The 25,593-nt window shown below is 45.4% G+C and overlaps 2 protein-coding genes across 3 annotated transcripts in view; one reads left to right on the top strand and one right to left on the bottom strand.

The window, feature by feature from the left end:
• The window catches only part of SLC12A8 (solute carrier family 12 member 8), a 149,792-nt gene that overhangs the window by 116,395 nt on the left and 7,804 nt on the right, over nt 1–25,593 (bottom strand). The window contains exons 3-4 of the mRNA XM_027585025.2: nt 5,220–5,366; nt 1,149–1,340 (exon numbers count right to left, since the gene is read on the bottom strand). Of these exons, the coding sequence (XP_027440826.1) occupies nt 1,149–1,340; nt 5,220–5,366 (339 nt within the window). The remainder of the gene's footprint in view (nt 1–1,148; nt 1,341–5,219; nt 5,367–25,593) is intronic.
• Nucleotides 24,738–25,110, top strand: LOC113917302 (mitochondrial import inner membrane translocase subunit Tim9-like). 2 transcript variants are annotated; one of them, XM_027585026.1, is made up of 2 exons: nt 24,738–24,973; nt 25,058–25,110. In XM_027585026.1, the coding sequence occupies exons 1-2, from the start codon at nt 24,841–24,843 to the stop codon at nt 25,108–25,110; spliced, it is 186 nt and encodes a 61-aa protein (XP_027440827.1). In that variant the 5' UTR covers nt 24,738–24,840. The 2 variants fall into 2 exon arrangements, with proteins under 2 accessions (XP_027440827.1, XP_027440828.1); XM_027585027.1 differs by having other exon boundaries at nt 24,738–24,982; nt 25,070–25,110.

The raw sequence follows: 25,593 nt of genomic DNA, 5'->3' as shown, positions 1-25,593 counted from the left end.
GCATCTGCTGCCACCGCAGGCAAGCTGGTCTCCCCAGAGAGTGGTGCTACAACCTGCTTGCCTATGAGATAGCACAGAAGTAAAAATCCAATAGACAAGTCCCCAGGGTAATAAAGTAAACTGGGCATTTATCACTCACCTCCCAAACTACTACGCGTAAAAAGGCAAGTGGTTTTTAAGAGTGCAGTGACAATCTCTCTGCCTTCCTGGCGTGTCACACACACACACACACACACACACACACACACTTTTGTGCTGTTGGAGAATCAGATGTACTTAGGCTAAAATACCCTGTTCCTGCTGCTGAAAAAGAAAAATAGAAGAAATAAAACCTGTGCTTTCTTTGAGGAGACTCTTGTACTCTTACTTAGACAAATTCTTTCCTTTAAACTGTTTTCTCAACCACCCACCACCCTTTGCACCACCATAAAAGCCTTTTCCAAGCCAACAAGTGCTGACAAAGAGCCGCTTCTTAATGCCTGTGCTTTGTGTCCTCAGCATTAGGTCACCGCCCCTGTGTTTCAGCTAAATAAGCCTCCGCACTTCTCCCTGCTCGCTGGTGTTCTGAGAGCCGGAGTCCCCGCCACACCACCTCCCTGTTAGGATCCCCCTTCTCAGACAGGGCGCCCACGCAGGGGCTCTCGGCTGGCCTCCCCCCACAAGGCCAGCAAGCGATCAATGAGCCCAGAGCTCCAGCTCAACTGAGAAGTGCCCGCTTCCAGGAAAGTCAGGAAGGTAAAATGTCCCTTCTTCAGCACGAAAGTGCCCCAGGGACGGGGCTACCTGGCTGCCACGTGGGCTCTGGCCACTGTTCTGCACTCCCATCCCTAGAACAGTCAGCAAGAATAGTCCCAGCCCAGGCCCTGCCTTCCAGGGCAAATCAGGACTGCACGAGGCACCAGAGGTGAGGAGGAAGGAGCACTGGACTCTGGGTCAGGGCGCTGGACAGAGGGCGAGGCTCTCTGAGTTCCTCTCAGAGCCCCCATCTGCCCCTCTATAAAATGGGGGCAACTGCCCCACCTTGCCTCTCCCCAGATCAAACGGGAACGCGGACCAGAAGACGGTGGCTAACAGCCAAGCCAGGGAACAGATCCCACATGCCGATGGCCTCCGGGCACAGCTCCCCTGCCCCAGCTGCCCAGGCTCACCTGTCCGAACACGTACAGCAGCCCAATCGTGCCTCCGGTCTGCCCGCCAAGGACCGAGGAGATCATCGCATAGACACCCCCACTGCCAACGCCACAATGCTCCCCAACACCAATGCCAGACATCACAGTGATGAGGGCCACTAGGACAACGAAGGATACCAGAAACATGCCCAGGAGCACTCCTGTGTTTCCCTGCAACAGAACAGCAAGCAGCAAGGTCAGGGGTGAGGATGGAGGGCCCTCCCAGGAGCACTGACCACCTCCCCCCACACCCCCCAGGGCTGCCACAGGGGTGGGGGACGAAGAGCCACCCGGACGGAGGTGAGGCACCGGGAAAGGACTGAGGCAGCCCACAAGAGTAAGGCCTGGAAGAAATTCCAGATGAAGGACAACGTCCTTGCTTCAAACCCTTCAGTAACTCCCCACCACCAATAGGGCACTCGCGAGGCCTCTCCCAATCCGCCCCTCTCCACCACCCAGTCCTCATCCCCATGCCCTGGCGGGAAGTCCCATGCTCTTCCCCACCAGCCCCCTGCCCAGCACGCCTTTCCTGCTCACTCCACCTCCTTGACAGCCTCACTTAAGGCTCAGTAGTGAGGGGCTTCCTCCGGCTCTTACAGTACTCTTACAAGCATCCAGGTACTTAGAAGTACCACAGTACTTATCATACTGGGTCTGCTTCCAAGCTCAGCTTTACCTCTGCGCTGGGAGTGCCAAGAGAGCGGGATGATGTTTTATTAGCCTTTATTCAGTTTCTTCTTTTGCTGATTTTATATCTTTTAATGAAATTATAGAACAACTATTTTCTTTCTCTGTTCATGCTTTCAAATTTTTGCATGTGATAAAAAGATACCTGTGGGGCGCCTGGGTGGCTCGGTCATTAAGCGTCTGCCTTCGGCTCAGGTCATGATCTCAGGGTGCTGGGATAGAGCCCCACATCAGGCTCCCTGCTCAGCAGCCAGTCGGCTTCTCCCTCTGCCCCTCCCCCCAGCTTGTGCTTGCTCTCATCTCAAATAAACAAACAAAATCTTAAAAAAAAAAGGATAATCCTGCACCAATCTTTGAGTTTTCATACCAAAACTGCCACTTCAACATCTTCCGAGTCATAAGCGAGTTGCCAAATTATTCTTTAGAGTTCATTTGTCGATTTGAAAATCATCTGGCATGACCTCTCCTGACTCGAGTTTTATGCCACCTCCTAGAAGTTCTATCTTATTTTTGCCATTTCACATTTACCTTTGTTTCCATGATCAAATGCGATTTTTCAGGTAAAACGAATGCCAGAGCCGATAAACAGATCATTTCAGGGCAAGCCCCTGTATTCGTGCGCTAGGTAGCCTCCAAGTCGGCCCCCGGGGTCCCCTCCCCACCCTCAGCCCTACCCCCCCCCCCCCCCCCCCCCCCGAGCCCAGCCCCTGGAGCGCATGCCCTGTGTAATCTCCTCCCTCCAGTTGGGGTTGGACCTGGTGACTCTGAATGAACTGAACACTGCGGAAGTAAAGGGATATCTGTTCTGAGACGAGGATATTAAAAGACCTGGGCTCTCGTCTTGGGTGCACGCTCTCTCTCTCATAGGTTGCTCTTCCCTGGGAAGTCAGCTGCATGTAGGGAGGCAGCCCTAGGAAGAGGGCCACGTGACAGGCCCGCCGACAGCCCCGCAGGTGATCTTGGAAGCAGATCCTCGGTTGGTAGAGCCTTCAGGTGGGATGGCGGCCCTGACGGACAGCCTGGCGGCATCCCCAGCAGAGACCCCGAGCCAGAGGCACCCGGCTAAGCTGCAGCTGGGTCCCAGGACCACAGCAACTATAAGATAATACACGTTTTTGTCTTATGCTGCTAGTTATTGGAATCATGTGTTATGCAGCAATAGAAAATGTAACACGACTTGTACCTTCACTTTGGGGATGGGACCGACACTTCTGGATAGCCATTTCTCAAAAAAAAAAAAAAAAAAATAGCCCAGTGGGAGGGTTAAGAAGAGGCCCTTAAAGACTTAAGAATCCAAATAGAGAGCTTAGGGGCGCCTGGCTGGCTCAGTCGGTAGAGCGTGCAACTCTTGATCTCAGGGTGGTGAGTTTGAGCCCCATGTGGGGTGTAGAGCATACTTAAAAAAAAAAATAGAGAGCTTACCTTTTTCTCTTTCTACCATTCCATAACTACCCCCTGCATGAAGCAGAGACCAGAGGCCCAGCTGTCACTGGCCGGGCCTTCCTCTGCCACCGCAGTCAGATTGACGGGCTTTCCTTGGACACAGACTGGAGAGGTTCTGGGCAGTGAGGTGGCCTTTAGGAAGGGACAAAAGCAGAGGTGGATCCCAGATGCCTAAATCTGCCTGCAGGACAAGGAGTCCGAGCTGGAGACTTTGGGTTTTTGTAAGCAGGAGCCCCTGTAAGTTTGGGAGGGATGTAAGAGGACTGAATTCTTAACATCCATGCTAGGGAGGTTGCTGATTCTACTTTAAGCTTTCCAAATGCTAATAATAATAAAAAAAAAAAATTCAGACCCACCCAGGCCATGACTAAGGCTGAACCCTGAGCTAAGGACCTATGTACGGAGTGGAGCAAGAGCTCAGGAAGGTGTGGCAACACCCAGGCCTCCTGAGAGGCTGAGAACCCCATACACCCCACTACAGTGCACCCTTACTCCCCCAGAATTTGCCCATGTGATGGTTAATTTTCTGTGTCAACTTGGATGGGCTATGGTGACCATTTGTTTAATCAAACAGCGGTCTAGATATTGCTGTAAATGTATTTTTAGCTGTGAATAACATTTACAGTCAGTAGGCTTTAGATAAAAGAGATTACCCTCCCTAATACGGGTGGGCCTCATCCAAACTGTTGAAAGTTTTAACAGCAAAGACTGAGGTTTCCCAGAGAAGAAAGAATTCTGCAGCCAGACTGCAACATAGAAATTCTGTCTGTGTTCCCAGCCTTTGGCCTCAAGCCTGCAACCTCAACTCTTACCTGAGTCTCACTAGGACTCGCCAAACCCCACAATCATATATATAGGATGTCCTATATATCTCTTATAGATATATGTCTCCTATTGGTACTGGCTCTGTTTCTCTGAAGAACCCTGACTAGTACATTCCACATCTTGAATGGCCCACTTTCTCTGTCACCTGTGCAATCCAGCTCACCTTTCAGAGCCTGGCAGAATCATGTCTCCTCCAGGAAACTTTCCTGGACCCCTTAGCAACCATACATTCACAGCCTGTTCAACTCTTGAGGGAGCCCACACGGCCTTGAGACCTACTTGGATTCCTGATGTGAAATCTACCCAGCAAGGGCTGTTCGCTCAGCAGGGGGAGGAACGGGGCCTTCTATTCTGTAATCCCATTGGCACATAGTAGAGCCTGGCACACAGTAGGTGCTCGTCCATAATTCCTGACTGGTTACACTTTTGTTTTGAGCAGCCTGTTCAGTTTACAGAAGTCCCAGGGAAAATGCCCCCTGTAAAGGGCTCAGGCCCCTGCTCAGGACACACATCTGCTTGGAAGGTCCCAAGATGCCTTCACAGAAGACACAAAGAAGAGGCCTTTGTTCTCTGTATGGAAGAAGGAAACTGCCCCCCACCATCTCATGCACCTCTGACCCAGCACAGCTACATGCAGCCTTACACATGGGGTCTGTGGGTCACAGGGGAAGGCAACCGTGTGGATGGAGGAGCTGGTGCCACCAGGAGGGCACGAGTCAAGTTGAAGAACACCAGGAAAGCTGGAGAGGGTCACCAACTGGAGGCAAAGTTGCTACCAGTCTGCTCTCTCTGATCTACCCCCAGTTCCATCCATGATGTGCCCTGACTTCTGTGCTCCTATTTCTCATATTTCTGAGTTCCTATAACTTAAATCCATGGTGAAGCTTCCCTCGGAGCCTTTGTCTGAGGCCTAGGTTCTCAGGATTCTCATTTAAATAGCAATGCTAACTATGCTGTGTGCTTGCTTCTTGTTTTGTGCTCTGGAGCATCCGTGGTTCGGGAATCTGTCGCCTGAGCTGCAGAATGACCAAGAGTGCAGGGCTTTCCATGTCACGGGCCCACGAGAAACTGCAGGGCCACCAGCTTGTCACTCACCACCAGCCAGCCAGTCCTCAGGAAAAGGACAACCCCAAAAATGTTGATCATGCAAGACGTGAACACACCATCCCAAGTCCCAAACAGCACTGGCTCCCGGACAAACAGCTGGCTCTTCCACCAGGGCTGGCGCTGGGCCAGCGCCCCCTGAAAACAAAGCACACAGAATTCAGCTAGCCGCACTGCAGAGGGTCAGCGAGGAGAAGGAAAGGGCAGTGGAACAGAAGGGGCTAGCGGAACTCAGCTTTCCAATCCGCCCACCTTCCTGTGCAGGGCAGGCGTGTGTGTGTGTGTGTGTGTGTGTGTGTGTCTGTGCGCGCACACGCATGCACAAGGTCTTGGAGGCTGTTTCTGCCTAAGGGTCACCGTTCTCTCCTGACGGTGACTCCTCTATCCACATGGGCAGAGATGAGTTGGCCAGCGGGTCGGTTCCCTTTCCTTCCGGCCACTCGGCAGACTACACCTCCCAGCCTCTTTGCACGTGGGTGTGGCCAGGTGACTGAGTTCTGGCCTCTGGAAGGTAGGTAGGAGCGCTTCTAGTGAGCGTGGGATCCTGGGCTCCAGCTCAGGCAGCGGTCACGAGCTCTGGGTAGGGCCACTTTCTTTCTTTCTTCCTTTTTTTTTTTTTTTGATTCAATTGGCCAACATAAAGTACATCATTAGTTTTTGATATAATGTTCAATGACTCATTAGTTGCGTATAACACTCCGCCTCTCAGTCCTCCCATCAGGGAGGGGAGCAGCTTCCCGCAGTCACTAATCTTTGGGTAAACTGACTTTTGGCATTTTGCGCCTCTGTCCCTAACACCGCCATGATGAATTCTGCTATTGAAACCCCTCTGTTTAAAACACCTGGCGCAGTTGCCACTTTCCTGACTGGACCCTGCTGTCCCAGGGACCCCTGAGCCCCCTCCAGCCCACCCCCAGGATTCTAAGCCATCATTGGGCAGTTGTTTAGAATCAGAGGTTTATAAATGGTTAAACACATGCCTTCTTTATTTTTCCAGTTCAGAAATAACAGAGGCGCTTTAACAAAACCCTCGAATGGGAACTCTACTGAAGAAACTAAAGCTTGCGGAAATACTAAAATGGCTTAAAGACAACTAGTAGCAGCTGGCGCTGGGAACCGCTCTTGTGCAGAGCTGGTGGCGCACACACACACGTCAGGAATCCTCCAGTACCTCACACCACAGCAGGGATGAAGGACTCTCACCTTGCAGGGGCGGGGGGGGCCCCAACTCTGAAGCTGTGTGCGTAGGGAGTCTAACCGAGCATGTGGGTAATCTCTAAACACAGTGAGAAGGCAGAAGAATCAAGAGTCTGGGAAAGAATCACTGGGGCCTGGCTCCTGAATGGCTGAGAACAATGGAGGCACCCGTGATCTAGCACCAAAGGCTCAGGCCCACTGGCCTGGGTCAAAACCAAACGAGAGGAGCCCGTCCCCTCCGCTCTCCTTGTACCATGCACTCACAGATCAAGAAAGGGCCTCAAAAAATCATCCGGGCCATCAGTTAAGACTTCAGACCCCTTGGCATCCCCTGCCCGTCCCCTAGGCCAGCCGGAGCTCCTTTGATCTGTGTGTATTCCTGCCCATCCTTCTTTCACAAGCCACAGACGAGGGATCTCCTGAAAGTCAACAAATGTGAGAACAGTGATCGTGGCTCAGAGCAAAGACTCTGCTGACCTATGCTCATCCTTGAACAAATGGTACCATGGGACCTGTCGGGTGAACCCTAATCTCCAAATTCAGGGCATGGCCCAACTTCCCATCTCTACTTGGGTTCAGTTTCCCACCATGGCCTGTTTTAGGTCTGTTCTTTATTAGAAACAGCAGTGACAATGGCAGCTCTCAGCAACTTAGCGATTTAGAGAGTGCTTTCACCTTCCACACCCACCTTCCCCTTTGATTCTCACAACACCCCCGGGAGGCAGACAGGGGGAGGACCCCTGTGTGGAGTGGAGGGAGGACGCTGGGAGGAGAGCCAGGACTGCCGGGAGTCCACAGACGGGTGTGAATCCCCCACGCCAGACGACAACATCCGTACTTAGCCCTGCACCTCCGGTGATTTGCCCTTTTCTTTCCTAAAAGTCAGTTCTTTAGGTTCCCATTTCTAACACCCTGAACTTTGCTTCATGACGCAGGCATCTGCCTTCCCCATGGGTCTCCCACCGTGAAGTTAGAAACTGTATTCGTCTTCCATGCCAACTTCGCCTGTCCACCCTGAAGGCTGCTTCGTGTCCGTGTTTGTTTACCTAACAGCCTCTGAGAAGCTTTTACTCCCGGGATCCCACTGAACTAAATCAGCCGGAAAGGGGGTTCCCAAATAAGGCAGAAATGTTAGGAGACTCGGCACCCTGAGAAGGAAAGTATAAATGGTTTAAAATGAGTTTGGTGGCCAGACCATGACAGCTTCTCAGGATGCTTAGGAGAATGTGCCTACCTTTTTTTTTTTTTTTTTTAACCAAGTGACAAAAGAATGTAACTCAGTCTTCCCAGAGCCCGCTTGCTTGTCAGAGACCAGTAGGAAGAGTCTGCGTTTGACCCCAAGGTTGCAACCCTGATGTTCTTAGAGAGATACCAGCAAAAGCCCAGGGAGAGAGAGAGAGACAAGGAAGAAGAAAGAAAAGCACAGAAAAAGGGAAAGTGGATGAGACAGGGAATTGTGGAAGGAACTGTTAAGTAGGTAACATAGAGACGCCAAGGGCTGTTTCCCAGGCCCCCTGCACTGACGTGCTGTCCCCGGGCATCCACATAGGAGCAGCACTGGTGTCCATCCTTCACGCCTCTCCCTCCACCACATCCTGAGGCTGCTCTACTGAAGGGGTGCCTCTCCTTCATCCCAGCCTCTGCTACTGCCCCACGACAGACTTTCCCAGAGACTACTGGCTAGACAACTCAAACCAGCCACCTTGCGAGTGACTGCTTGGCCCACAGCTGGTACAATTCTGAAACCAGTCCTGATGTGTGGCGTTCCCCCCATACCAAGCTATTCACCCGCACCCCTGGTGTCCTCTACTCCAACTCAGTTCTGATATGATCTATCTGGAAACAGTGTCAGATCCCCCATCGCTGCTCACCCCAAACTCCCCAGATGCTGGTTACCAGGCCAGGGTGTCACCTGTGCTTCTGAGGAACTGGCTGTAAATCAGAGGTTCCCATGACACCCTCCTTGGCCTCCATTAATTAGCTAGAACGTCTCTCAGAATTCAGAGAGACACTTGACTTCCTAGATTACCACTATGTTACAAAAGGCTATAACCCAGGAACAGCCAGTGGGAGAGACACCCACGGGGGGAAAGCATGTTGCTTCCATGCTCTCTCCAGGCCTGTCACCCTCTCCAAATCTCCACGTGTCCACCAGCCTGGAAGCTCTTCAAACCTCATTCTTTGGGAGTTCTAAGGAGGCTTCATTACATAGGCATGATTGATGAAATCATTAGATGTTAGCAATTGACTCCATCTCCAGTCCCCACATCTCCCCTGAAAGTTCCAACCCCTAATCATGGTCGGTTCCTTGGCAACCAGACCCCATCCTTAGGTGCTTTCCAAAAGTCACCTTATTGACATAAACCCAGTTGTGGTTGAAAGGAGATTGTTATGGATATCTAGATACCCTTATCACTCTTATCTCTTAGGAAATGCCAAGGGTTTTAGGAGCCCTATGCCAGGAATGAGGAGAAAAGCCAAATACATATTTCTTCTTATAAATCACAATGTCACAACTGACTACTCCACAACCCTGCTGTCTCTCTGTCCTGCCAGCTTTTCCCATTCCCCTTTGCTTCTGCTCAGATAGGCTGAGGGCAGCGCCACGGGCTGGCAGCCCAAGCCGACATTGAACAGGAGAACAGAAGGTCAGCTTCTCCCCCACACTCCGGAAGCTCACACGCAACTCCCTCCCATCTCAGATATGCCCTACCACAAAGGTCATGATGCACAGACTCCCCCTCTGCCCTCTACTCGGTCATTTCTATCACTGGGGTAAGGAGGAGGCAGAAGAGTTGGGGTTATGGCAGGTGACAACTGGACCAGCTCTGAGCTAGCTTTTTTTTTTTTTTTAATCCAAAAAAGTACTCTTATTATTCAGCCTCTGAGCTATTCCACAGAAGCAAGTGGGGTGCTGCAATGCACAACACCGACAGGGGGGCCTCTGAGGTTTCCCCAGACTCAGTGCCACGCTCACACGGGACATAAGGCTGTCTACCAGACTGGAGAAACGGATGATTTGGAGAAATTTGTCATTTTCTCTGGGACCATTTGCAGGGAGGTCCTGCTGCCATGTCAGGGACCAAGTCTTGTCTTTCATCTCCAATTTGCCTGAGATGCTGTGGAGATCCACACGGGTGGCCCCAACAACTCTGTGCCAGAGAAAAAAGCTAAGAGTTCCCAGATGTCACTTAACAGTTAGATAGCTAAAGGCCTTTCCTATAAAGGAAAGGTTACGTTGTTTGTAGAAGCCAGCTGGGCCCCTGTGGAAGGCTGTAAGGTGTTGCCAAAGTCCAGATGAACATCTGTGGTGTGTCAGATGCCAGAGTTCTCATCCTCAGAGTGAGGCAGACAGAAACTCATGCATCTCAGAAATGCTCTGGACACAGAACTTACTCTAGACCCAGCTTAGGATGGGGCAGTTTGCTAACTAACTTCCAATAAGTTAGATCTTAGATTTCTCAACAATTCCATTTGGAATCACTTTTTTTTTTTTTTTTAGAACTGAAGCATTAAAATTTCCAAGTGACAGTCATTTGTGAGGGTCTTCTGAGACTTTCAGCCTCTTTCCTGACTTTGAGGATGCAAGGAATGCCCAGCCTCCACCTTTTCTCAATGGGTCTTGCCCACCCCACTTTCATTTTGGTTTTGGTAGAAGCAGAAGTGAAGTTGACCACGGTCTGGGTAAGGCACAAAGCTTCAGATTGTTGCTGGTACCTCCACTCAGTTGGCAAAACGAGACAACCCCATAGGATGCTACGTGGTCAGTCCTGGTTTGAAAGACCCTGCGGGTAGAGGGCAAGAGGACCGTGATCTCGAAGTGGGAGGACAGCCTGTGCAGGGAGGGCGGAAGGAACAAGCAGGTGGGCCTCCACGGTCCCCACCCCGGAACTGCAGTTTTAACCATTTCAAATGCCGGGGATTCCCTTAGTTTGAGAAGCCCTGCCGTGGGACCTTGGTGCCAAGGAAGGGAATGCACAATTTTCAGGGGAACAGGTGAGAAACTCTGGTTCTGCCCTGCCCCCCCAGGTCAGGAGAGGGTCAGAGCAAGATAAGGCCTGTCCCTTCCCCGCAGACAAAGTACATCCGCAGAGACTGCTTCTGCCTGGAATATACACACATGAGCCAACAGTCTGCTTTCTGAAAGCTAATTATTTATTAATCACACATCAGAGAGTGTGCCAGGCTGCCGCTGAACGGTGATGCGGTGCGCCGAGTGGGTACCGCCTCCCTCCCCTCGCTCTGAACGGGCCGCGGGCAGGAGCTGGGCAGGGGGCTCTGTGGGCCAGAGCCCACGTGCGGGGCCCGCCTAAGATGCAGACAGCCACGTACCTGCATCGTGGGTTTCTGTGCAGTTTAGATGAGATGATAATTGTGAAAGCTTTTTGTGAGCTGGAAGCATAACAGACAATTTTAAATGTGGGTGAAGGTCCCCTCAGGGAAGTCAGGAGGAAGAGTAAGGAAAGAGGGCTTCTGGACCATGCATTTTCTATCCTCCCCACCTAACTTGTCATCATGTTTCAGGGAAATCCTGGCTTTATAGCTCAGCCGTGAAAGCTGCCCTCCCAAGCCCTGGCCTGGGAGAGCCAGCCCCTTCCAGCATGGGCAGCCAGGGAGGGTTCTGTCACCCCGACCGACGTGAGGAATGGAAATGGCCCTGCCACAGAGGAGGGAAGGACCGTGTGGTCAAAGTCTGATTTCCCTGGATTCGAATCTGGGCAGCACCTCTGGTCAATATTGATTTAAGTGTTGCTAGAAACGTGAGACTTTCGTGGCAATGTGGGTCTCCTTTGCCACAGAGGTAGTTCAAAAGCCAAGGTCTACATCCAGTAGTTTCTGCGTGCTTGCTCTGTGGTTTTTCCATGCCTGTACACAATAATCCTTGTGCAACACTGAGAATCTCCCAAGGCACAACCTGGTCAACCCCCTGCAGAGCCCCAGGAGGGGCAAGAGCCTCAGACACCGTGCGAACATTGATTGCCGATGGTTCTGCCTCCTTGGACCACACAGCGGATCCTTCTCCAGTATAGCCACTACTGCCTACAGGACTCAGAACCCGGAGACAATTTTTTCGGGCACCTGATACCATCCCACAAATGGCGGGAGCCCACGGCGGCAATGCCATGGCCACCTAAACAAGAGCATTCCCTGCCCTTCCCAGACTCCTTAGCAAAAGGACAGAGCCTTTCTTGCAGGACTCAGGCTGCCACTGCTACTTGACTTTAACATAATGAGGAGCAATGTGGACCCTAACACCCTTCCTCAGTAACAGGCAAACCAGCTAAAAAAATCAACTGCAAAAGGCTTATCCTTCTGGGTGCATCAGTAGATCAGCCAATATTATATTTGTTTAAGAATTGTTATGTGCTGCGCAGTTCTGACTTTTGGAATCACATTAATGTTTTGTATACTCAAAGTCAAATCAAATCAACAGGGATGAGAAAAAATTAGACTGCGAAGAGAAACAAATTAGCCTAACTGTATTTCAAATGAATAACATAACCACACTGAAGGTGGGAAAAGAACTGAACCAGAATAACTTTTGAATGTGGCTCTTTGTCTGTGTGCTCTCAGTCTAAAGACAAAAATAACTACAAATATTCAATTCTAGGTAGAAAGGTCTTTTTTTTTGTTTCGTTTGGGTTTCTTTTTACAGGGGTAGGAGTTATCAATTCTAAATCTACCTTCTGTGAATTGTAGGATTGAGCAAATAAGTAAAGGTATATGAGAGTTAAGTTTCCCACTTTTGGAGAAAGGAATTACAACTAAAGAAAGAGGAATGAGGGGAAGAATGACCCCTGGAGTGATGGATTGGAAGGAGAAGTATCAGTTTCAATTTGTGGTTTTTAATATAGATAGAAAAATATGGTACTGGATGTGTGTGTGTGTGTGCGTGTGTGTGTGTGTGTGCGTGTGTGTGTTTACATTCCTTCTCTCTGTCCACCTGAAGGCTCTATAAGCAGTGACACCCCCAATAGCCATCAACACACCTAGATCTTGGTCTTTAAATACCATTCCTCATTTTAAGGAATCAAGACCCTTCCTTTGGAGAAATGGCTGATTCAGGGCTGGGGAAGAGAAAGTACAAAATGAGCCTGGAATATTTTGTGCCAGAAAGCAAGAAAGTGCTAAAAAAAAAAAAATGGTGAGGATATGACAAAAGGACATAGGAGCCAGTTTGAAAGGAGCCCCCACTGGCCAACTCTGGGCTGACTGGAGCATCAAAATAGTAATAGCAATAGAATATTTACATAATAAAATAAGAATCTGAGTCCATACAGACGTAAATAAATGAATAAATTAAAATATGAGGAAGAAGGGAAAGTCCTTCTTTACAGAACACCAACTAGCATCTGTAGAAGGAGTGATGGTGTCAGAAGAATCACCATTTTGCAACCATCAGGGTCATAACTGATTCTGTCAAGAATCGTCAACCACGGATACTAATGCCAGTGGGTGAAAGACCGATGAGGAACAGGATACTTCCCTAGTCTCAAAGTATCCCCAGTGAACTGTTTATTAATTACAAAGAGAAAAATCAGTAACTTTAGAATGGATTAACGTAACAGACACCACCTTAAATAAGTAACCAAAGTTAGCATCACCAATAATGGGATGAACGGAAATCCTGTACCTTCTAGAGAAGAACACAACTATCACTTCTAGGGTCTTCCTGCCAAAAATACAAAAGCTAAATCTAATCGTGAGGGGTCCCAAACTGAGGGATGTTCTACAAAATAACTGTCTTGTGTTCTTCAAAATATGTCATGAAAGACCAGGAAAGGCTAAGTAATAGTTGCAGATTAAAGAAGAGTAGAGACAGGACAGAGTAGGACAATTAGGTGCAATGTGTCATCCTGGACTGGACCCCGGGCCCTGGGGAGAAATGCTATAGGATGTGAGGGGGATGACTGGCAAAACTGGAATGTGGAACCGAGGACTAGATAATAGGATGCACCAATGTCACATTTCCTGATCTCGATAAATATACTATGGTTAGGTAAAGGACAATTCTCATTCTTAGGACACACACACTGAAGAATTCATGGATAGGGGTACATGATGTGTACAAATCACCTTCAGATGGCTTAGGGGAAAAATACAGAATATAATATATATTAGAATATATAGACAAATATATACACAAATGGAATAGAAACATATGGAGAGAGCATACTAATGTTGAAGCCAAAGGACAAAATGTTAACAAATGGTCAATCTGAGTCAAGAATATATGGGCATTCTTGGGGCACCTGGGTGGCTCAGTCAGGTAAGCATCTGACTTTGGCTCAGGTCATGATCTCAGGGTCCTGGGATGGAGCCCCGCCCTGCATAGGGGCCCCACGCTCAGTGGGGGGGGTCTGCTTCTGCCCCTCCCCCCCACTTGTGCACTCGCTCTCATTCTCTCGCTCTCAAATAAATAAATAAAACCTTAAAGAAAGAGAGAATATATGGGCATTCTTTGTACTATTGCAACTTTCTATGATTGTGAAATTTTACCAACATGTCAAAAGTTTAAAAATAAATAATAAGTTCAACAAAAGCTATATTTTACGCAAGGAGCCCAGACACTTATTTAAAAAAATAGCTTGTATACTCTCGTGCCCAACACAAAACTTTTACTAAATGTGAGCTAGCTGAATGAATGAATGAAATGTGCTTTAGAAAGTAACATTAGGTACCTCTTTTAAGATGGCAGAAAAAGCACTTCTGTGCCTTCTAAATTACCATAAAATGACAGAAAACATGTGGGTTTTTTTTTTAAGTATAAAACTATACTTATAACTAGAAGGGAAAAAAGAACAGGTACCACCAGCAGATCAGACATTTGAGGAAATTCCTACAGATGGGCTTGGAGTGGGGAAGACAAAGCAAAGGAGGGAGAAGCAGGGCGGCCGAGAGAAGAGTGGTCTTCTTTTTTTTTATTTTTTATTTTTTATTTTTTTATTGTTATGTTAATCACCATATATTACATCATTAGTTTTTGATGTAGTGTTCCATGATTCATTGTTTGTGCATAACACCCAGTGCTCCACGCAGAACGTGCCCTCTTTAATACCCATCACCAGGCTAACCCATCCCCCCACCCCCTCCCCTCTAGAACCCTCAGTTTGTTTTTCAGAGTCCATCATCTCTCATGCTTCGTCTCCCCCTCTGACTTACTCCCCTTCATTCTTCCCCTCCTGCTATCTTCTTCTTTTTCTTTTTTCTTAAAATATGTTGCATTATTTGTTTCAGAAGTACAGATCTGTGATTCAACAGTCTTGCACAATTCACAGCGCTCACCGTAGCACACACCCTCCCCAATGTCTATCACCCAGCCACCCCATCCCTCCCACCCCCAACCACTAGTAACACTCAGTTTGTTTCCTGAGATTAAGAATTCCTCATATCAGTGAGGTCATATGATACATGTCTTTTTCTGATTGACTTATTTCACTAAGCATAACACCCTCCAGTTCCATCCACGTCGTTGCAAATGGCAAGATCTCATTCCTTTTGATGGCTGCATAATATTCCATTGTGTATATATACCACTTCTTCTTTATCCATTCATCTGTCGATGGACATCTTGGCTCTTTCCACAGTTTGGCTATTGTGGACATTGCTGCTATAAACATTGGGGTGCACGTACCCCTTCGGGTCCCTACATTTGTATCTTTGGGGTAAATACCCAGTAGTGCAATTGCTGGATCGAATGGTAGCTCTAATTTCAACTGTTTGAGGAACCTCCATACTGTTTTCCAGAGTGGCTGCACCAGCTTGCATTCCCACCAACAGCGTAGGAGGGTTCCCCTTTCTCCACATCCCCGCCAACATCTGTCGTTCCCTGACTTGTTAATTTTAGCCATTCTGACGGGTGTGAGGTGGTATCTCATTGAGGTTTTGATTTCGATTTCCCTGATGCCGAGCGATGTTGAGCACTTTTTCATGTGCCTGTTGGCCATTTGGATGTCTTCTTTGGAAAAATGTCTGTTCATGTCTTCTGCCCATTTCTTGACTGGATTATTTGTTCTTTGGGTGTTGAGTTTGATAAGTTCTTTATAGATTTTGGATACTAGCCCTTTATCTGATATGTCATTTGCAAATATTTTCTCCCATTCTGTCGGTTGTCTTTTGGTTTTGTGGACTGTTTCTTTTGCTGTGCAAAAGCTTTTTATCTTGATGAAATCCCAATAGTTCATTTTTGCCCTGGCTTCCTGTGCCTTTGGCGATGTTTCTAGGAAGAAGTTGCTGCGGCTGAGGTCGAAGAGGTTGCTACCTGTGTTCTCCTTTAGGATTTTGATGGACTCCTGTCTCACATTTAGGTCTTTCAACCATTTGGAGTCTATTTTTGTGTGTGGTGTAAGGAAATGGTCCAGTTTCATTCTTCTGCATGTGGCTGTCCAGTTTTCCCAGCACCATTTGTTGAAGAGACTGTCTTTTTGCCATTGGACATTCTTTCCTGCTTTGTCAAAGATAGGTTGACCATAGAGTTGAGGGTCCATTTCTGGGCTCTCGATTCTGTTCCATTGATCGATGTGTCTGTTTTTGTGCCAGTACCATACTGTCTTGATGATGACAGCTTTGTAATAGAGCTGGAAGTCCGGAATTGTGATGCCGCCAGCTTTGCTTTTCTTTTTCAATATTCCTCTGGCTATTCGGGGTCTCTTCTGGTTCCACACAAATTTTAGGATTATTTGTTCCATTTCTTTGAAAAAAGTGGATGGTATTTTGATGGGGATTGCATTGAATGTGTAGATTGCTCTAGGTAGCATTGACATCTTCACAATGTTGGTTCTCCCAATCCATGAGCATGGAACGTTTTTCCATTTCTTTGTGTCTTCTTCAATTTCTTTCATGAGTATTTTATAGTTTTCTGAGTACAGATCCTTTGCCTCCTTGGTTAAATTTATTCCTAGGTATCTTATGGTTTTGGGTGCAATTGTAAATGGGATCGACTCCTTGATTTGTGTCTCTTCTGTCTTGTTGTTGGTGTATAGGAATGCCACTGATTTCTGTGCATTGGTTTTATATCCTGCTACTTGACTGAATTCCTGTATGAGTTCTAGCAGTTTTGGGGTGGAGTCTTTTGGGTTTTCCACATACAGTATCATATCATCTGCAAAGAGTGAGAGTTTGACTTCCTCTTTGCCGATTTGGATGCCTTTGATTTCTTTTTGTTGTCTGATTGCTGTGGCTAGGACTTCTAATACTATGTTGAATAGCAGTGGTGAGAGTGGACATCCCTGCCGCGTTCCTGACCTTAGGGGAGAAGCTCTCAGCCTTTCCCTATTGAGAATGATATTCGCTGTAGGTTTTTCATAGATGGCTTTTATGATATGGAGGTATGTACCCTCTATCCCTATACTCTGAAGAGTTTTGATCAAGAAAGGATGCTGTACTTTGTCAAATGCTTTTTCTGCATCTATTGAGAGGATCATATGATTCTTGCTCTTTCTTTTGTTAATGTATTGTATCACGTTGATTGATTTGCGGAGGTTGAACCAGCCTTGCAGCCCAGGGATAAATCCCACTTGGTCATGGTGAATAATCCTTTTAATGTACTGTTGGATCCTATTGGCTAGTATTTTGGTGAGAATTTTTGTATCCATGTTCATCAAGGCTATTGGTCTGTAATTCTCCTTTTTGATGGGGTCTTTGTCTGGTTTGGGGATCGAGGTAATGCTGGCCTCATAAAATGAGTTTGGAAGTTTTCCTTCCATTTCTATTTTTTGGAACAGTTTCAGGAGAATAGGTATTAATTCTTCTTTAAATGTCTGATAGAATTCCCCTGGGAAGCCATCTGGCCCTGGGCTTTTGTTTCTTGGGAGATTTTTGATGACTGCTTCAATTTCCTTAATGGTTATAGGTCTGTTCAGGTTTTCTATTTCTTCCTGGTTCAATTTTGGTAGTTGATACATCTCTAGGAATGCACCCATTTCTTCCAGGTTATCTAATTTGCTGGCATAGAGTTGCTCATAATATGTTCTTATAATTGTTTGTATTTCTTTGGTGTTGGTTGTGATCTCTCCTCTTTCATTCATGATTTTGTTGATTTGGGTCATTTCTCTTTTTTTTTTAAGATTTTTTTTTTAATTTATTCATGAGAGACAGAGAGAGAGAGAGAGGCAGAGGGAGAAGCAGGCTCCCAAGGAGCAGGGAGCCCGATGCGGGACTCGATCCCAGGACCCTGGGATCATGACCTGAGCCGAAGGCAGACGCTTAACCATCTGAGCCACCCAGGCGCCCATTTCTCTTTTCTTTTTGATCAGTCTGGCCAGGGGTTTATCAATCTTGTTAATTCTTTCAAAGAACCAGCTCCTAGTTTCGTTGATCTGTTCTACTGTTCTTTTGGTTTCTAGTTCATTGATTTCTGCTCTGATCTTTATTATTTCTCTTCTCCTGCTGGGATTAGGCTTTATTTGCTGTTCTTTCTACAGCTCCTTTAGGTGTAGGGTTAGGTTGTGTATTTGAGACCTTTCTTGTTTCTTGAGAAAGGCTTGTATTGCTATATACTTTCCTCTCAGGACTGCCTTTGCTGTATCCCAAAGATTTTGAACAGTTGTGTTTTCATTTTCATTCGTTTCCATGAATTTTTTAAATTCTTCTTTAATTTCCTGGTTGACCCATGCATTCTTTAGTAGGATGCTCTTTAGCCTCCATGTATTTGAGTTCTTTCCGACTTTCCTCTTGTGACTGAGTTCTAGTTTCAAAGCATTGTGGTCTGAAAATATGCAGGGAATGATCCCAATCTTTTGGTACCGGCTGAGACCTGATTTGTGACCTAGGATGTGATCAATTCTGGAGAATGTTCCATGGGCACTAGAGAAGAATGTGTATTCCGTTGCTTTGGGATGGAATGTTCTGAATATGTCTGTGAAGTCCATTTGGTCCAGTGTGTCATTTAAAGTCTTTATTTCCTTGTTGATCTTTTGCTTAGATGATCTGTCCATTTCAGTCAGGGGGGTGTTAAAGTCCCCCACTATTATTGTATTGTTGTCAATGTGTTTCTTTGCTTTTGTTATTAATTGCCTTATATAATTGGCTGCTCCCATGTTCGGGGCATAGATATTTACAATTGTTAGATCTTCTTGTTGGATAGACCCTTTAAGTAGGATATAGTGTCCTTCCTCATCTCTTATTACAGTCTTTGGTTTAAAATCTAGTTTGTCTGATATAAGGATTGCCACCCCAGCTTTCTTTTGGTGTCCATTAGCATGGTAAATGGTTTTCCACCCCCTCACTTTCAATCTGGGGGTGTCTTTGGGTCTAAAATGAGTCTCTTGCAGACAGCATATTGATGGGTCTTGTTTTTTAATCCAATCTGATAGCCTGTGTCTTTTGATTGGGGCATTTAGCCCATTTACATTCAGGGTAACTATTGAAAGGTATGAATTTAGTGCCATTGTATTGCCTGTAAGGTGACTGTTACTGTATGTTGTCTGTGTTCCTTTCTGATCTTTGCTGCTTTTAGGCTCTCTCTTTGCTTAGAGGACCCCTTTCAATATTTCTTGGAGGGCTGGTTTCGTGTTTGCAAATTCCTTTAGTTTTTGTTTGTTCTGGAAGCTTTTTATCTCTCCTTCTATTTTCAATGACAGCCTAGCTGGATATAGTATTCTTGGCTGCATATTTTTCTCATTTAGTGCTCTGAAGATATCTTGCCAGTCCTTTCTGGCCTGCCAGGTCTCTGTGGATAGGTCTGTTGCCAATCTAATGTTTCTACCATTGTAGGTTACATATCTCTTCTCCCGAGCTGCTTTCAGGATTTTCTCTTTGTCTCTGAGACTCGTAAGTTTTACTATTAGATGTCGGGGTGTTGACCTATTATTATTGATTTTGAGAGGGGTTCTCTGTGCCTCCTGGATTTTGATGCCTGTTTCCTTCCTCACATTAGGGAAGTTCTCTGCTATTATTTGCTCCAATATACCTTCTGCCCCCCTCTCTCTCTCTTCTTCTTCTGGGATCCCAATTATTCTAATGTTGTTTCGTCTTATCGTATCACTTATCTCTCGAATTCTGCCCTCGTGATCCTGTAGTTGTTTCTCTCTCTTTTTCTCAGACTCTTTATTTTCCATCATTTGGTCTTCTATATCGCTGATTCTCTCTTCTGCCTCATTTATCCTAGCAGTTAGTGCCCCCATTTTTGATTGCACCTCATCAATAGCCTTTTTGATTTCGACTTGGTTAGATTTTAGTTCTTTTATTTCTCCAGAAAGGGTTTCTCTAAAAACTTCCACGCTTTTTTCAAGCCCAGCTCGTATCTTTAAAGTCATGATTCTGAACTCTAGGTCCGACATCGTACTAATGTCCGTATTGAAGAGTGGTCTTCTAAGGAACCTGAGAATGTCCAAGTTCAGAGCCAGCTAGCTAACCCAGGGTGTGGCCATGGGCAGGGCATCCACTGGGCAAAATGTTATCTTGAAGGCTTTTTCATGTGTGTGGAAGTAACATATAGGGCACTTAGAGCACCAAAGAGCGGGATGGTAAATGGGCCTCTGGGGTTGCTCAGTTTCTACATCGTACATGGACGTGGTACAGTATTAATGCTAAATAAACTGTGAAAAGTTTGAAATGTGCACTTAATCCCTAGAGCACCTGTTCTCAAACTTCCTGGTCTCAAGGCCCCTTTACATTCTTAAAAATTATTGAGTGATATGGAAATGCTGGGGTTTGGAGTGAATGTCAAGGAAGAATTCTTGAGATGTCTTCAGTGCAAAAAATGGTTTTATGAGAGCACAGGGACAGAGCCCATGGGCAGAAAGAGCTGCACTGGGGTGTGAGGCAATTATATACTTTCAAGGTGGGAGGGAGTTAGGGGTAGTGTTAAGTCTCTAAGGAATTTAGAAGTAAGGTTCCCAGGACCTTGATGGGGTTAGCTATTGTTAGGAAAAGTCATTTATTGGGTTAAGCATCTGCCTTCAGCTCAGGTCATGATCCCAGGGTCCTGGGATCGGGCCAGGCATCAGGCGCCCTGCTCAGCGGGGAGTCTACTTCTCCCTGTCCCTCTCCCCCTCTCCTTGCTTGTGCTCTCTCTCTCTCTCAAATAAATAAAATCTTAAAAAGAAAAAAGGAAAAGTCATTTATCACTGTCTAGTAAAACCTTAGTCATGAAACCCTTCAGATGTGTATTAGTGGGCCACGGTGTGCTTGGAGGATGACTGCTAACATGTATCTTGAGGGGCTAGAGATAAAGTTAGTTTCCAAAGGAATTGTTATATGTTAAAGTAGACTTACAGGATCCCGGAGGTCAGGATAATGTTAAGCTAAGACTGCCTTCTGCTCTCAGCAAAGTATTAACATCGAGGCAGTTGAGTTCCTAGAGGAAGGTCACTCTGTCTGTTTCAAGGACTTATCAATAGGCTGTAGGCAGCAAGGAAATTTAATTTTTTCTTTTGCCTTTGTTTCTCATCATTGAGGACCCCAAAGAGCTTTTGTTTGTGTGTGTTATATCTATCAATATTTGCCATATCAGAAATTTAAAGGGAGCTACTTTTAAATATTAATCACTCAAATATCACAGTAATAACCTCATTATCTGTTCAAATAAATGCCCTGTTCTCAGGAAAAATAACTACTGTCCAAAACAAAAACATTTAATAAAAAGAGGCCTTGTGATACATTTTGCAGATCATGCTAATGTGTGGTCTGATAGGAGACAGCTGGATCCACCTATCTACTTTTGCATTCAATCTGTTGTGAAGTACTGTTTTTGAATACATGACAAAAATTTGGCCTCCCACAGTTCTACAGTCAGACAAGGCAAGAGTAATTTACTACCACCGGTCCATAAGTGAAAAAAATTACTGTCACCCAAAAGATGAGAATCACAAAACAGGGGGACATGCGACATAAGAAACAGCTATAGTTGAGGCACCTGGGGGGTTCAGTTGGTTAAGCGGCTGCCTTCGGCTCAGGTCATGATCTTAGGGTCTTGGGATGAGCCCTGCATTAGTTCCTTGAAGCTCCCTGTTCAGCGGGGAGCCTGCTTCTCCCTCTCCTTCTGCATCCCCCCTCATGCACTCTCTCCTCTCTCTCTCTCTCTCAAATAAATAAAATCTTAAAAGAAAAAGAAAGAAAGAAACAGCTGTAGCCACACAAGAGCCAGAAGAAAGAAAGGAACCATGAAAGAAATGAAGACCCTGTTGCTCAAGCAGCAAAGCTTTAATAACTTAATATGATGTTTTCGTCTCCACGAGTCCAAAAACATCACTTGGTGATTCAGTTAAACACACACACCTCACTGTTATAAATGCTATTTCTAGGTTTTAAATTTTTATAACCATTACAAATGTGGAAATGTTCATTATAATTACAGAAAAAGATATAAATTTTATAAACCTCAACAAAGTAAAAATAATAATCCAACCAACAAAAAATGAGAAACGAAATGAGGGAAATGGTTAGAAGAGTAAATGTGCCAATGTCTTCTTTTTTTCAGCTCAGGAAGCAATAAGTAAATGACTAATACATGGATAACTTGGTCAAGAAATTGAGGTACAAATATATGACTTAAAGGAAATGAAAACCAGAAATCATAAGCAGTGAGTATCTATGGAAAGTGTGGGTGAAGGCTTTAAATTTTATACCATTCTCAATTGTTTGAATTGTTTTTTACTGCATGGAGTACCTCTGTGATAAAAATACTAACTTATTTTTTATGTAAAGAAACAATTAACAATTATTAGAAATATTTTTAAAGTAGAATGGGCTGGGGCGCCTGGGTGGCTCAGATGGCTAAACGCCTGCCTTCGGCTCAGGTCATGATCCCAGGGTCCTGGGATAAGCCCTACATTGTGCTCCTGGCTCGGCAGGGAGTCTGCTTCTCCCTCTCCCTCTGCTTCTCGCATGTTCATGCTCTCTCTCTCTGTATCTCTGTGTCTAAAATGAATAAATAAAATCTTTTAAAAAATAAATAAATGAAAATAGAATGGGTTTTTGTGCTGACCTAGAGTTAGGAATCCTGTTTTTAACTCAACTTCATTTTTTGCAGTGCCAGGAGAAGCCCGTGGTTTTGATCACAGTTTAAATGTGTTGGATGGACGGGATACTTAAAGAGAGTGAAGCCTTTCGTAAAATTAATGTCTGTTCTTAAAATCTGTGTATCTTTTAGAGAAATTAAAATTTGGTTTTGCTTTGTATTGCTCTTGACTGATAACTGCTTAAAATAAACAGGGAAAGTTACTGAGTTGTGGCTTTCTGCTTTAAGTTAAATTCTATAAACACTGGAATTCATGTTAGAGCAAATTTCTCATCTGCACCAAATGTAACTAGTGAGGGCTGGTAGGCCACCACCACCTTCCAGTTCATCAGAAAGCACCTGAGTCCTACAACTGCCCCCAGGGACTGTTTAGGAAAAGAACACAGCAGATTTGTTTTACACAGACCAGGGCTTTTTACACCACTATCTTTTATCTTTCTTTATGTCTTTGAAGAAGAAAACATTCACACAACAAAATAAAAACAAAGGAAATGTAAATAGGACCTTTCTCCTGAGAAGTGGAAACACATGGCTTTTCCTATTGAAGACTTTTGCCAAACTATTCTAAAGCACACCACCATCACTACAATCACCATAGTCCTTTGATTAGGTATTGAAACTCACAAAGAAAAAAAAATTTAAGAATCAGATTCACTTATACTTGATAATGATTGAAGAGCAAAAAGATAATGAATTATGCTTGGGTATATGTATTTCTTTAAATCTTACTACAATTATTTAATATTGTTCTGTGAATATAGAACTATCTAGTGTTTAAATTGTTATCCCGGTGAGATACATTTTGGTCAGAGAAAGGTTAAAATGAATGGAAAAATACCCACCCCATAGGAAGTCAAGACGTTCAATCAGGCCAGAGCAGGGTGTAAGCACCACCTAGTGGCACCTTCCTCAAATTACAAGAATAGTGCTTCAGCGGATTCTCCTTGCAAGCCCCAATCTATTTATTAAAAGATGGCAAGGACTGTATTTTTTGTGTCTGGCCATGGATAAAAAGCACCCTAAGGCAGTAAGAAGTTTTAAAGTCTTCTAGTCAATCCATTCACAGCTAGGCAGAATGTATTAATCATTTTTCTTTTCTATATCTTACGCTATTTTAACATCTTAAAAAATCTTGTGTGCTGAAGAAAGACTGACACCCCCCCACCCCAGGGTTAACAATTCTTAGAGATAGCAGAGGGCTGGCCAGGAGCATACTTTTCATATGTAAACCAACTAATTCTGAATCTGTCCCCCAAATCACCCCTTTTTATCTAACCCTCACACACCAAGCTAATGTTTCCCTTGTCTAAACTGTCCCAGGGCCAGGCACTAGGCAACTAGAGAACAGAGCTATAGCCCAAAGCCCACCAGAACTATTCCAATGAGCCAATCCTAAACTCCCTTGCCCTGTTTTTCCCACGGAAAGCCCCATAAAGCTGTGGATCAGGCTTTCCCTCTTGCTCCTGCTTCTCCCTCCTGACCATAACTTGATGCTTTCCCTGTGGTCATGTGTGGCATGGGATCCCCACCCCCCTTTTTCTGGGAAATGATAGCAACTTTCTTCAATGTCATTGACCTCTTCGTGTCATCATGCAATCCTCTCCATAAATGAAGATCCGATGGATACAAATGAGACAGGATCCCACTTAATTCATTTCAGTGAAGAATCACTTCCATTCCAGTTTCTAGGGCACCTTCATTCATAAAATGTCTCCATTCCCCTTTTTACAAATGGGCAGCATTTTTGGCTCAATTGTCATTTTGGGAGTTGCAAACAGGGCTATAAAATGGAAAGGGAGAACAACAAAGAGGAGAGAGCAGGAAGGGTGACAGTGTCCACATGAAAACCTTAGACTCAGCTCTGTCCCTTCTTCTCTCCCAGATTCCAGGACCATAAGCCTCTTTTCTTCTGCCATCTCCAAAAGTTGGTTCTGTCCAGGTACCATTGGTGGCTTGGCAGTGAAGCTACCAACTGAAGCTTCAAGACCCTTCACTTGCATGGAGTCCCTTCCAAAGATTATACCTAATTTTGTATTTGTAATGTGTATCTTTTAACGAAAGACAATCTCTAAAATCGGACAAGCTTCATACTCTAGAAAAACTGGGAGGGCAAGGACGGTCATGGTCCAGGGACCTCTGATGTGAGCCCTTCTCTTCCATCCAACCATTCCGGACCTCAGTTTCCTTATCTGTAAAAGGAGGTGCTAACAGGGTGGTTTTGTCTTTTTTTTTTTTTTTTAAGATTTTATCTATTATTGGACCCAGACCCTCCACCCCTAGACTTGACTGGCAGCGCAGCCCCCCAGCCTCGCACTGGTGTTGGATGCGAGAGCCTGTGCTCAAGTAAGAAATCAGTCATTGGAAACATTCAAGCAAAGGTTGGACAACTAATTTTCCGGAACAAAAGGAAACTCATGCATCAGAAAAGGTGACTAATAAACATACCAATAGAATATGGCTGCACAAATACCAGAATCTGATCAGATAAAACAGTTTAAGGAATTTCTTGGAACCTACAATAAACTTATAGAAACCTGCTTTTTGGATTGCGTTAAAGACTTTACAACAAGAGAAGTAAAACCTGAAGAGACCACCTGTTCCAAACGTTGCTTACAGAAATATTTAAAAATGACACAAAGAATATCCATGAGATTTCAGGAATATCATATTCAGCAGAATGAAGCCCTGGCAGCCAAAGCAGGACTTCTTGGCCAACCACGATAGAAAAGTCCTAATGGATAGACTTTTGATGAAAGATTGCCAGCAGCTGTTGTGATGGAAATGAGGATTCATCTGATAGAATCCCCTGAAAGCAGTAGCCCCCATATTAAACTGTCTGTCATAACTTTGGCAAATGGAAACAACTGGAGAAACAAAATTGCTATTTACCGAGAATAATCAAAATAGGAGGTCTTATTGTTCAATGAAAATAATAAGATGCAACATTTGTTGAGGCCTTAAGATTCAGCAGCTTGGTAATTTCATTAGAAAAATAAACCACTGTTTCTTAAAAAAAAAGATTTTATTTATTATTTATTTGAGGAAGAGAGCACACAAGTGGGGGGTCGGGGCAGACGGGGGAGAGGGACAAGGAGACTTCCCACTAAGCAGGGAGCCTGACGACATGGGGCTCCATCCCAGGACCCTGGCATCATGACCTGAGCCCAAGGCAGACGCTTAACCGACGGAGCTCCCCAGGCGCCCCAG

The sequence above is a fragment of the Zalophus californianus genome, chromosome 1 (genome assembly GCF_009762305.2).
Source record: "Zalophus californianus isolate mZalCal1 chromosome 1, mZalCal1.pri.v2, whole genome shotgun sequence".
NCBI lineage: Eukaryota > Metazoa > Chordata > Mammalia > Carnivora > Otariidae > Zalophus > Zalophus californianus.
The sequence above is the reverse complement of the archived record's forward strand: the minus strand, read 5'-3'. Positions and strand labels throughout refer to the sequence as shown.